Source organism: Brassica napus, chromosome A6, assembly GCF_020379485.1.
Source record: "Brassica napus cultivar Da-Ae chromosome A6, Da-Ae, whole genome shotgun sequence".
NCBI lineage: Eukaryota > Viridiplantae > Streptophyta > Magnoliopsida > Brassicales > Brassicaceae > Brassica > Brassica napus.
The window spans coordinates 9,505,842-9,519,278 of NC_063439.1; the positions used below are offsets into that span (position 1 = coordinate 9,505,842).

General features: G+C 32.8%; 3 protein-coding genes across 3 annotated transcripts; all 3 read left to right on the forward strand.

Moving 5' to 3' along the window:
- Positions 1 to 570: 570 nt before the first annotated feature.
- LOC106350091 (N-glycosylase/DNA lyase OGG1) lies at positions 571 to 2,374 on the forward strand. The gene is made up of 3 exons (XM_013786909.3): positions 571 to 1,443; positions 1,602 to 1,812; positions 1,911 to 2,374. Exons 1-3 carry the CDS (start codon positions 797 to 799, stop codon positions 2,124 to 2,126), a joined length of 1,074 nt encoding a protein of 357 aa, XP_013642363.1. The 5' UTR covers positions 571 to 796; the 3' UTR covers positions 2,127 to 2,374.
- A 2,258-nt stretch (positions 2,375 to 4,632) lies between these two features.
- Positions 4,633 to 6,481, forward strand: LOC106347382 (proteasome subunit beta type-3-A). The gene is made up of 7 exons (XM_013786910.3): positions 4,633 to 4,832; positions 4,913 to 5,094; positions 5,184 to 5,291; positions 5,381 to 5,470; positions 5,709 to 5,793; positions 6,070 to 6,164; positions 6,263 to 6,481. Exons 1-7 carry the CDS (start codon positions 4,827 to 4,829, stop codon positions 6,309 to 6,311), a joined length of 615 nt encoding a protein of 204 aa, XP_013642364.1. The 5' UTR covers positions 4,633 to 4,826; the 3' UTR covers positions 6,312 to 6,481.
- A 115-nt stretch (positions 6,482 to 6,596) lies between these two features.
- On the forward strand, positions 6,597 to 9,734 carry LOC106350092. Its single transcript, XM_048782572.1, has 2 exons — positions 6,597 to 6,794; positions 6,883 to 9,734. Exons 1-2 carry the CDS (start codon positions 6,709 to 6,711, stop codon positions 7,463 to 7,465), a joined length of 669 nt encoding a protein of 222 aa, XP_048638529.1. The 5' UTR covers positions 6,597 to 6,708; the 3' UTR covers positions 7,466 to 9,734.
- Positions 9,735 to 13,437: the final 3,703 nt, after the last annotated feature.

Consider the following 13,437-nt stretch of genomic DNA (forward strand, 5'->3'; position numbering starts at 1 on the left):
TGTTATATATTATTTAATCAGCAATTGTTAAAAAAAATATTTTAAAAAACATTTACTAAATGCTAATACACTTTAAATATTTTTTGGTCGATGCTTTCATATGAAACTTTTAAAAGAGCATTTATATTTATAGTTTTTATATACATTAAGTCTAAAAATAATTAATATATATATAAGTATATAAATATATTTCGGATATCCGAAATATTTCTGTTCGGATCAGATTCGGTTTCGGTTGTCCAAAAACTAAAATTTTGAATCATTCATATATTTAATCAATTTCGGTTCGGGTTTGATACTACTTTTTCGGATTGGGATCGGTTCGGTCTTTTAGATTCGGGTATTTTTTTCATCCCTTATATTATTGATATAAAAAACAAATAAAAACATATTTTGAAAAAATACATCCACGTGTACGCGCAGATTATGTAGCTAAAGTTAAACTGATTATTTTACTCCATCGAAACGGCATCGTTTTTGCAGCTTTGGTATAACGGGATTTTAATCTCCAAATGGATTTGGAACTGATCAATTTATTCATTTTCGACGACGACCTAATCTTCTTGCCGAAACAGAGTGTTTGGAACTTCAAAATTCAAGCTTCGTGAATCCGACTTTCGGTTCAGCCTCGGTTTAAGTTTTCGGTTGATAAAACCGGATTAGTTCTATAGTTCGGTTTTAATTATCTGGTACAGTTTTGATATTGGTTCAACCGGGTACTCCTACTCTGATACATTAAACATTGGTTAACCGTCGAGCACAAGAAGTGGTGTGGTTCCGTTAACAAGCAACGGCGATGAAGAGACCTCGACCCCCATCTCCACCGTCGATCTCCGCCGCCGCAAAACCACCACTTTCTCCTCCCCCTACTCCGATTCTCAAACAGAAGCTACAAAGAACAGGAGCACCAAAGTGGCTCCCACTAAAACTTACCCAAACGGAGCTCACACTACCGTTAACATTCCCGACGGGTCAAACATTCCGGTGGAAACAAACCGGACCGGTTCAGTACAGCGGATCGATCGGTCCTCACCTCGTCTCTCTCCGCCAGCGTCCAGGAGACGAGACGGTTTCCTACTGCCTCCACCGCAGCGCTACAAGCCCTAACGCCGCAGAGCTCGCGCTTCTCGATTTCCTCAACGCGGAGATCTCGCTAGCCGAGCTGTGGTCCGATTTCGAGATGAAGGATCCTCGTTTCGGAGAGGTGGCGAGGCATCTCCGCGGGGCGCGTGTGCTGAGGCAGGATCCGTTGGAGTGTTTGATTCAGTTTTTGTGCTCGTCGAACAACAACATCGCGAGGATTACGAAGATGGTGGACTTCGTGTCGTCTTTGGGGTTGTATCTGGGTGAGGTTGAGGGGTTTGAGTTTCATCAGTTCCCTTCGTTGGAAAGGTTGTCTAGGGTTTCTGAGGATGAGCTTAGAAAGGCTGGTTTTGGATACAGGTGGGTTGTTACTATCTAAAGTTACTACCTTTCAATCATTGGTTGAGGCTTATGTTTGTTTTCAGCTAGATAATCATTACATGGCCTGTTTCTTTGATTGGTTCTGTTTTAAAGTTGGGAATTTTGATTTTTTGTTTACATCTTGTTGTGGTGAGCAGAGCGAAGTACATAACAGGTACTGTAAGTGCGTTGCAGTCGAAGCCAGGTGGTGGAGATGAATGGCTTCTGTCTCTACGCAAACTGGATCTCCAAGATGCGATTGCTGCTCTGTGTACGTTGCCTGGTGTTGGTCCGAAGGTAGCAGCTTGCATAGCTCTGTTTTCACTTGATCAGCATAGTGCCATTCCCGTTGACACGCATGTCTGGCAGGTAAAATTTTGTTGAGAGCCAACAATACGTAGCTAGCGTTTTGGGAGATGACTAAAGCAGCTCTGTCGTTTTTTTTGTTTTGGGTGTTGTTGAACCAGATAGCCACAAGGTACCTTGTGCCAGACCTTGCCGGTGCCAAACTGACAAATAAACTCTGCAGCAGAGTGGCAGAAGCATTTGTGAGTAAATATGGGGAATATGCTGGTTGGGCTCAGACATTGCTCTTCATTGCTGAGTTACCCGCACAGAAAGCTCTCTTGCAGTCCTTTTCACAGCCCATCCAACTGGTTAAATCTGCGGAAAAGAAAAAGTAATGAAGCTAGCTTTGACGCCATGAAGCCTCCATAGAGAGCATTGTTTCGCATGACCAGGAAATTCAAACCTTGATTTTTAGTACTTGTTTAACTTTTCATTCATACTTTCTGATTGTTTGTATTGTATTCTCTTCGCAAATCTGTGTCACGTATCTCGATTCTACTTCATTTTTATGGTTTTGCTAACTGAAGATCTTATGTAAGAGAGACTGCATCTAATATATTAAAACAGAAGTACATTTTAGAAATAACCCTGAGTTTTTCACTATATTTATCAACCCCTGCCACTGAGTTAATTTTTCCTTTTTAAAATAAACTAAATCAGAATAAAATCAAACCGTTGAACCACTATGTTTTGATCTATTAAATACAAACTTATATTGTACACATAAATTTCGTGGAAGCTAATAACTACTTTCCATATATTCACTTTTCGAAATTACTCCTAAATATGCTTACACTTTTCTAACGTGAATCAATATAAGGAATATGCTCAGTAAAATTTTCAACATTGCAATATTTTAACCTCAAATTACGGTACAAATAAAATATTGCCATATCATTAGTTAAATTTCAAAATATCTAAACAAGATTTTAGGAATGTTGCAAAAAATATCGCAGATATACCCTACCTATAATCTCTCCATATCTAACTATTAAATTCAAAAATAAGAGTTAACCGTTTTTTCAAAAAAAAAAAAAAGAGTTAACCTACATCGTTTCACCATGTCAATACATACGTTATAACCTCTTTAAATTAATAATCTATAAATTAATATGCACTAAAAATTTCTATAAAATAATATAATTGTATAGTCACAAATTGAGTTTTTGGTTCAATTAGTATATCGATAAATTAATAAAAAAAATTATAGTTTTGGTATAGTCCCAACATTATTAATTTATAGAGGTTTTACTGTATAGCAATTCCAGTTACATACTTCCCATTCATATTCTGAAATCGTAAAATAGTGTCGCTTACTAAAAATTTTACACCTCTTAAGGATGTTAAACCCTACAAGACTTGATGGGAGTACACATGAAGTTACTTCATTCGTGAAATTAGAACACCGGTTATGGGGGAGACTTTCTTGAGTGCATTCTTGAAATCAGAGCACCGGTTATGGGGAGAGTCTCTTTTGAAAGAAATATCCTAATATTCCTCAACATAATTTTAAAAAAATTCTTAAAATATATAGATAGTTATATAAATCTCTCTATTAAGTGGGTTTACATATTATTTAAGCCTAAAATATTTAATATGTTTTTCGATCATTTATCATTCTCAAATTACAAGCCAAAATAAGTAATCCTCTTAAAACCTAATTTATTAGTGTAGATGATTATTTTAAATATTAAACAAAATAAAATAAAATTTCTACATACTAATTATGTAGTGCTAATAATTTAAAATTTAACTATACATGAAAGTCCCAAATTTATTAATATAGAAATTATTGATACAAATAATATTCAAATGTAATATATTCTCTGATCCAGAACTCCATCTTAAAACTAATATAATAAATATATTATAAGAAAGATGTGATACAAATGACAATTTGAAAAAAATAATTTAAGTTATCATATTCACACTATATTTTTCAAATATAAAAATATTATATGATTAATTATATGCGAAATGTTAGAAATATATATCATTAATTTATAGAAACAATATTCACTTATAAGAAAATAAAAACAAATACCCGCTCGGCCGAGCGGGTCAAGCTCTAGTAACTAATTATATCTCGCATTTTTCTATGATTCAGGGTCTGACTGGTTCAAACGCAGCTGTTGCGGTTGCGGTTGCAGGAGTTTGTGGATGCGGGTGGTTGCGGTTTCTAGCGGTTTTAAGAGATTTGTACGATTGGTACTGCGATTAAAAATTGGTGCATTTGCGGGTGACTTATGACTGGTTAACTACCTAAATACGGTAACAGTCAAATAATAAATTAACAATATTTACATTTAATATAATTATAAAAATATCAAAAATTATAAAATTATAATAAATATAAATTTTATATTTAGAAAGTTATAATTTTAATTTTTGAAAATTTATTGAAATTGTTTTTATCATAAAAGTTTATAATATTAATTAAAATGTAATAGATATATTTTAATATTTTCATAATTTCAATTTTAAATTTTTTATTAAATATTTTTACTTTTGTATATACATATTTTTTTAAAAAAAGAAAAAAATTTTACCCTCCCGCAACCGCCCGCAACCGCAAACGCTAGCTGGAACCAGCTTTTGGATTTATGAGATTCGGAGCGGTTTGAAACGGTTTGAAGCGGTTTAGAGCGATTTGAGTGATTGTTGCAAACCGCCGACAACCGCTATCAACCGCAAAAGCTGCGTTTGCGGGTGGTAGCGGGAAAACCAGTCACCCCCTCAAACTTAATACTTTGTGGTGTACAACAGACAGTAGAAGCATTACATAAAACATTAGACAAATTACTGGATTAGTTAGTGGCTGTCCTAAAGAAAATGAAAAGACCACTCTAGCAGCCGATAGGTGATAAGCCCATTAATAGGCCCAACAACTTATATTGAAGTGGCAAAAAAGACTGGAGTTTCTTCCAAGCCACCGTCGAGTTTACTTACTATCTCTCTCTCTTTCCTCCGTCTCAGATTTCTTCTCCGTTCGGAAAACTCCAGTCTTCTTCTCTCAGAAAACCCTAATCTTCCCGATGTCGGTAAGTTGATTGATCAGTAACAGTCTCTTTGTTTGATTCATTATGATGGGTGACTAACTAATCGATGGCGGCGATTGCAGATCTTCGAGTACAATGGAAGCGCCGTTGTGGCTATGGTTGGGAAGAACTGCTTCGCCATCGCCAGTGATCGTAGACTCGGTGTGCAGCTCCAGACAATCGCCACTGATTTCCAGAGAATCTCCAAGATCCACGATCGCGTCTTCATCGGCCTCTCTGGTCTCGCCACCGATGTGCAAACACTGTAAGAAGAACTAAGCTTCCAGATGTTTAATTTGCTTCATTCTCTTTTTGAACTTGTTAAAGATTTTGGCTTTTTGGGGATGGGTGAAGGTACCAGCGATTGGTGTTTCGTCATAAGCTGTATCAGCTTCGTGAAGAGAGAGACATGAAGCCTGAGACTTTTGCTAGTCTTGTCTCCGCCATTCTTTACGAGAAAAGGTTTGTGCTTTAGCTTGACAAGTCGAGTTTTGATTCTGGTTAGGAGTGAGATTGCTTAGTTTGTATCTGACTCATGATTTTGATTTCAGATTTGGTCCTTACTTATGCCAACCAGTGATTGCTGGCTTGGGAGAAGATGACAAGCCCTTTATTTGCACCATGGACTCCATTGGAGCCAAGTAAGCTCATCTCCTTTTCTTGACGTCGTTTCTCTTTTTCAATATCGATTAGCTCGGTTCTTCTAGTGTCTCTAATTCTTGTTACTTGTAGAGATGGTTTATTTTACGTATGGGTTTGAGGTTTTGTTGTTGCTGCTGTTTCGAAAAATGAGTTGTCTATTACTCTTCCATATCGTTTGTTGCTTGATATAATGACGGAGATGTTGTAATACTTGTGGGTTCTATTGTAAAAATGCAGGGAGTTAGCTAAAGATTTTGTTGTCTCTGGAACTGCTTCAGAATCTCTGTATGGTGCCTGCGAAGCTATGTACAAGCCAGATATGGTTGGTTCACTATATCACCTCTCTATTAATTACCGAATCCCTTCAATGCTAATTCTCAAATTACCTACCACACTTCTGCGTTGAAGTTTGGAAAGTAGAATCTTTAATTGGTGTGAAAATTACACTTGTAGGATTCTCATTAGCCATTAGTTTTCTCTTGGATATCTTCAATTGTTCCTTTTGACAAGAGGTGTTGAAATTTTTTATCCTGTTAGCCATCTTCCATTTTTAGTAGAGACCTATATGCATCAAGACTTTGGTTTGGGATTTTATCAGGAAGCTGAGGAACTATTCGAGACAATATCGCAAGCACTTCTGTCGTCAGTTGACCGTGATTGTCTGAGTGGTTGGGGAGGGCATGTCTACGTTGTGTAAGTTTCCAATTTCTTCTCAATGGGCTGCTTTGTCTCATACTGTGTTATTTACAATCACTTCTTAAACATACACATTGTTGATGGTATTGTTGCAGGACACCAACGGAGATTAAAGAGAGGATCCTAAAGGGAAGGATGGACTGATCCAATTTGCCATCATCATCTGCTTCTATCCAAAATTGTTTTTTCGCGTGTAATCCGGTTTTAATCATAGAACCATTCATTCTCTCAAGTTATGACTTGTGGATGAAGTTTGAATTTCCCCCCTCTTTGGATTTTTTTTTTAATTCCTAGAAGTTAACGCATGCACTGTACTCACTGGTTTCTATTTTAATTTTATTTTTACCAAAAAAAATAATTTAAATATCGTGAAAAAGGCAAAGTGAAACTAAAAAGATTCGCTGACAAAAAAAGAAAAACTAAAAAGATTCACACAGTTGGTTAAAAACCAGATCTACAGCAGTTACAGGGTCTTTCTCTAATGTCTTGTCCGCTTTAATGATAGAAGAATAATCTAAAATCAGAAGTCAGTGGTCGTGTGATGGACTCGTTCTTCACTGGTTTCGTTCATTCTCTCGGAAACTTCTTTGGTTCTCCGCTTGACTTTCTCTCTGGAAAATCTTGCAGGTTACTTTCCAAAACCATATAATATATCTTCTTCCAAGTTTAATGATTCTACTAATCTGACACTATAAAGTATCTTACATGGAAACAGTACGCTCTGTCCATCACCGTGGGATGTGTTGTGCTACGTCGAGAATTTCTGCGTGGCTAGTCTTGCTAAAGCCGCCTTGATCCTAATCGTAGCCTACTTGTTTCTGTTCTTCATCTACATGTTATACAAAATTGGTTTCTGGCATTGTATCATCCACGGTTTCTTCAGATTCCTCTGGGCTTTAGTCTCCTGTTGGTTCTACATTCTTAGCAATTGCTGCACTTTCTTCTGCTATGATCTGCTACACACCAAACGCAGAAGAAGACGTAGAAACCGAAGATATTCAGAGGATGGTGATGATTATAGTGACGAAGACAATGATGATGGTGGGTCGTTTAGATACCATAGGTCTCGACGAGAAATGAGAAAAGAAGAGCGTCTTAGAAAGTCTTTGAAACCGAGGAGCCATCGTGTTAGAGTTGGTGTGAGGAAAGATCATCCTTCTTCTGATTTGGGTTTGAACCAACATGTTGGTGGTGGTGTTGGTTCGGTTCATGGTATTAGAGTGAGCAGAGAGTCTAAATTCGCACGGAAAGGTTCAAAACGAAGAGCTCGGGTTTACCATGGTCCTCGCAGAATCTGAAATGAACAACTGCCAGTCTCCAAAAAGACATGTATTATTTGTTGTTTGATAAAAATATTGCCGTTGATCTTTGCTTACATAAAGTGTAATGAAAACCAACTACTATATCTCTATTTCTTGTCTGAATTTCCATTTTGGTACTCGAAGAATAGACAACGATTGGAGTTCTCACGGAGTAAGATCCAGCCGACCAAAGATGAATGGTTTGATCAAAGATCCGGCCGACCAAAGATGAATAGACAACGATTGGAGTTCTTTTAACGTTGTGGCTGATTCTCTGGCAAAGATGAGCCTGCAAGACCTTGTAAGTCGCAGTAGTGCGAACTAAAACTTTGTTTCGTCAATTTAAGTAATGAATGGTTTGATCAAAAAAAAGAAGGGTAATACAAACAATTTTAGAGTTTGTCGTAGTACAACATGTGTAGATGAATTATTTTATTGTTTTAACTTGAGTGTTGCTGAGAGATTTATTTGTCGTTGGATCTGAAGATGAATGATGACTTCATGTGTGAGAGTTTAGTATGTTCTTTCTTATAAAGCCTTGTAAAATGTTAATGGTGTTGTCAAAGTAAAATCATGTTAGCGCTGAGGCGACCAATAGTTGATCTGTAATAGTGAAACACATTTTGGAAATGAGGTTTACATAACAAACTTTGTTTGTTTGATTACTTTGATATAATAGCTTAAAGAATCGAGGAGATTAGTTCCTTTCATAACCTTTTATAAAGTATAAATTTGTTATAGACCATAAACTCTAAAGTTCAACTGAAATCTGTTTTTATTGGATGAATTTTTCCTTTTGACAAATTTATTGGATGAATCTTTACGTTCTTATAGTTTATTTATTTGGTCAATTGTATTTGTACTAAATATTACATAATTGTTTTTACGTATTTTGCCTAAGGATTTTCTACCCACTTATTGATTTAGGAAGTGAAGTATGAACTTTGTAACATAAAGAAAAGACAAAATCGTTGGAATTCAAAAAAAAAATTCTAAACTAAACCTTATGCTCTAAGAATCAACGAAGTTAACCTCATCCACTCACCAGGCTTAATGTTGCTTCACTACATTCGAGGAGCTGACGAGGTCGATCACACGCTTGTGTACACAGAGCTCAAATCTGTCCCATCATCCCATGTGTTGGTTCCTACAATACATAAAACAAAAACAAAAAACATGTATGCTCATCATTCATTATCGTAAGCTTTGCAGCAACATATGCTGGACATGCCAACCAAAAGACAAACCCAGACCAAAGCCGGTTCGGAATGACAAATGAATTAAGACTGTAAACTGGAAAAATCATAATCACTATTGTACAATGGCTGTCATAAGGTGCTCCGTGCTCACATATGGAACCAAGTGTAATATAAACCATTTACATTATTTTTTCTTCATATATCTATCTGAGAGTAAACACATGACAATAAATGAAGAACACACATAATGTAACTCCCAGCAAAATTCTTGAGCAGCTTGTTTATTAAGGGTTTTTTTCCCACGTACACGCAGATTGTATATTTTGAATTTGTTAAATTAACAGTTGTTTTATTGTTGTCAATTCTTGTGTTTAAAATATTTTTTAATTTAATTTAATTTTTAATAGCTAATTTGGTTATTTGTTAAAATTTTGACCATATTTGTAAGGTAGAATCAAATTTATGAGTAACTTACATAGTATAATTATGTGTTGGTTATCTATCTATATAATTAAAACTGAAGTACCTTTTGGTAGTGTTTAGAAGCAGGGATAACAGTTTAAATGATAATTGTTTGGAAACATGAATAACAATATTTTTAGTACTTTCTTTTATTTACACATTTAGCCATTACATTTACAATAAATTAAGTATTTTCTTTTTGTATTTCTTTTTATTTATAGATTCTGCCACTGCATTTAAAATTAATTTAAATTAATTAATTACAATTCTAAATTTTATCTAACGAAATCAATATTCATATACTGGCCATTATTAATATTGTATGAATATTAACTAAATCGCATGTGTTAAAAGGAGATAACCTTTTCATGTGATTAACTAAATCACCAAATTATAAAACATAAAAAATATCCATGTAATTTTTTTATAAAACCAGTGGTTTATGAGTTTACGTTGAACACAAGTTAAATCAAACACCAACGCGGAGGCACGGATCTTTTATTTATTTCTACCATATTTGGAAAACAGAAAGAATTTTTCTGAACAATTATATTATTTATGTTTAAATTAAAAGCTAACCTCGTATCTTACCAATGGGATAGTAAAAGAGACCAATGCATAGACGAACATCCTGTATAGCATATTTAATCCGGAAGGGCTGTGTTAAGACACTATTATCTTTATCATCTACCTTCCACACTCCAGGATGATTCGTTTGAGTTTGGATTAAGAGCTGTGATACAAAGGTATGTTGATACTTATGCAAAAAGAAAGAAAGAAAGAAAGAAGGAAAGAAAGGAAGAAAGAAAGATACTCTCCAAATACATAAACATGAGGAATATTACAAAAGATAATAATTCAAAAAAAGGGATTGAGAGGAGTACCTTCATACTGAACAACTCGTGAAGGAATCCCAGAGGAGTTGTTGTTATCAGTATCCTCCCATCTCGAGCGGATTTTTACTTGATACCATCAAAGAGAGTAATAGAATCGAAAATTTATACACATAATAGAAAAATTGCTCCAATATATACACTCAAAGCACATAATGATACCCTTGCTGGAAAAGATCAAGGTTATGGAACCTATGGACATAAACAGCAATTTCCTGAACACTGTCAACCATGAGCACATGCTTAACCCTGGCTACGTAAGGCTCTGCATCAAGCGTCTTTGTAATTACAACTTACAACTCTGGATGTGTATGTATTTCAGGATGATGAAATCCTAAACCAACCAGTTCTTCGGAATCGCATACTCTACGATATCACCAGGTGCAAACTCATTATGCTCACAAGCTAAACCCGGCAGATAAAGCAAAAAGAAAACAGACAAAAAGGTGTGTGACTCGATAACAAAAAAGGAATGACTCAAGACAAAGAGAGAATCGTTAGGTTGTTTCTTTTATTTTTTTGGAGATGGGAATAATGGCTGCAATTAGTGTGGTGACGCAGAATCGTTTCAGTGTTTGTTTTGTTAACGAAGCATAAACGGTATTTTCATGTCAAAATGATTGGCTACGAATTTTTTTATCCTATCAGCTTAGGAGCTTCCAAATTAGTTCCTTTTATTTATATACTAGATTATTATTTTGTTTGATTGACTTGGATTTTATGTAGCATGAGATTTGATTGTGAATTCTTTGTTGAAAAAAGAAGATTGTGAGTTCTTTTTGTAAGGTTCTCATATGGGAAGCCCCATAAATTCAGACATAAAGGTATAAGATTTTTCAAGTTGAGTAGTTTCGAAAATATATAGTTTATATAAAAAGTATATTGTAATCGATTTTAAAAATTATAAACTGAATTGTCATAAACTTTATGCTACTGGGCTCCATAGAGCAACCAGCTAGATCGTGTGATGTTTACCCAAAAGGACCACATCAGATTTGGCTATCAATTTTACAAAAACAACAAAACTATCTTCAGTGAGCTAATGTGAAACGCTATATCCATATATCTCACTAATCCACGTTTTCTAACATATACATCTGAGATTTTACTGACATGAATCATGTAAGATGAAATGTTGCTTGATTTGGGCAAGCACAATCAAGAAGAAAACAAATGGAATCTTCATCAATTTAGTCCACCAACCTTTAAATCTAAGCGACAACAATAATGTTTTTGTTGTTTGTTTCATAGTCGCCAACGACTAAATCTTGTTTACGTTTTGTATGACAAGTTTGGACGACTAACGACTAAACTTGTTGTTGTCACTAACAAACAGAGAAACAAACATGATTATTAAGTCACTTATCCGTTGTAATATGTCCTCTATCGTTATCACAAGGCAACAAAGCAACAACTGTGAAACTCGTTGTCAATGTCGTCCACGACTACAACACACAAATACAACTCCATTATTGCAAACCCCGATGCTATCTATCTCCTTCCTCAATTGAATGTCAAATGAGTTGTCCACGGGTAAATAGATTTGTCCATATGAACATTTTTTCTGGATATTAATGATCAGATCCAAATAAAACTAATGTTCAAATATAACCATGAGCAATGAGAAAGTTTACATAATCTAATTTAAAACTAAAAATCTTAAAATGGAGTTGTCATGTCTAATAAATATATATTTTTAGATATTTGATTTTTACAAATCAATCTTAACGTATAACTAGATTTTGACCCGTGCAACCGCACGGGTGTTTGTTTTCACTTTTCTATACATAAATTATTGTTTTAGAACATAAGTGGTATATATTTTAATGTTAATCATATACTTAAATATTTATATAACTATTTCAAATACAATAATTTCATAATTTATATGTTATAATTAATTAATTGTTTAAACCTTATGTATTTGCCACTTCTTATTATATATTTATCTTATTGTATTTGCATTTAGTTATTAAGCAAATTAATATATTCATGAGAAAATATATTTAAAAAATATTTTGTATTTAATTTATGCTAAATTCTGACCCGTATTTCAAAACTGGATTTCTTTTTACCAATATTTTTATGCTTATTCATTTTAGATAATTATTATTGTATATATAAAAGTGTAAGATATGTTAATTTTAGACATGTATTATATAGTTTGTTAATTTTAAGCCGTTCTATCATCATATTATATTTTAAATAAATAGTTTATATTTATGAAAATAAAATTTATAAATTTATCAATTGAATATAATTTTTTCATATTTATTTTAGTATATTAATTATATTTTAACATGATAATGACTATAAAAGTAGATAAAATATGATATAATTTATTTATTTTCAGTTCTAAACGATAACTTAAAATACATTAAGTTATTGTTTAAATATTACATAGATTTATTAGAATTTTTAAAATATAATATATAAATACATATTATATTTAAAATGAAAATATATTATGATTAAAGTAGTTACAAAGATTTTATATTATTAACTTTAAAGAAATACATGTTAATTTTTATACATGTATTATATAGTTTGATAATGTTAACCCATCTTACCAACATATTAGATTTTATTTTTGAACATCAATATTTTATAATTACGAAAATAAAATATATAAATATATAAATTTAATACAATTTTATTATATTTAGCTCAATATAGTAATTTTATTTTAATATGATTGATTATGATTATATAATAACTAAAATATTATAGATTTTTTTATTTTTCATTTTATATAACTGAATATATTAATGTATAATAATATTTTAAACTAATTTCAAAATTAGTGAAAATATTTAAATATAATTTCGAAAATGAAGATCTTGTAAAAATCTTTTTAAACAGATTTGTTAGAATTTTAAAATAAATATATTTATATTTAAAATGAAAAGATATCAAAAGATACTATGATTAAAATATTTTAAAAATTATATTTATTATTAGTCTAAATTAAAATATAGTATGAATTTTTATGAATAGGTCCATTAGGTCCATTTTTTTTAAAAATCACACATGAATCAAGGTTGTGACTTCTGTTTTAATATATAAGATTTTAAAGTTATTTGAACCGTCCACCAACCAACAGATCTGGCTTACTTTTTTATCCATGCAAAATTAGGCTTAGCCTAGTTAAACTGACTTTGAGCATGAACTTATCCATATATCTAATCTATTAAAACAAAGTCCTATTTTTTATCTACTGTTAATAAGTCATACTAGGACCATCTAAAAAATTACTTAATATGACATATTTCATTATTTACATTAATAATAAACCAAATATAAATAAAAAATTATTTTTAAGTATAACTAATTTTGTTAGTTTTGTTGAGAAAGAATCTAACAAAATCTTACCAACCATCTAAATATTTTTATAAAATAACACTTAATTAATTTC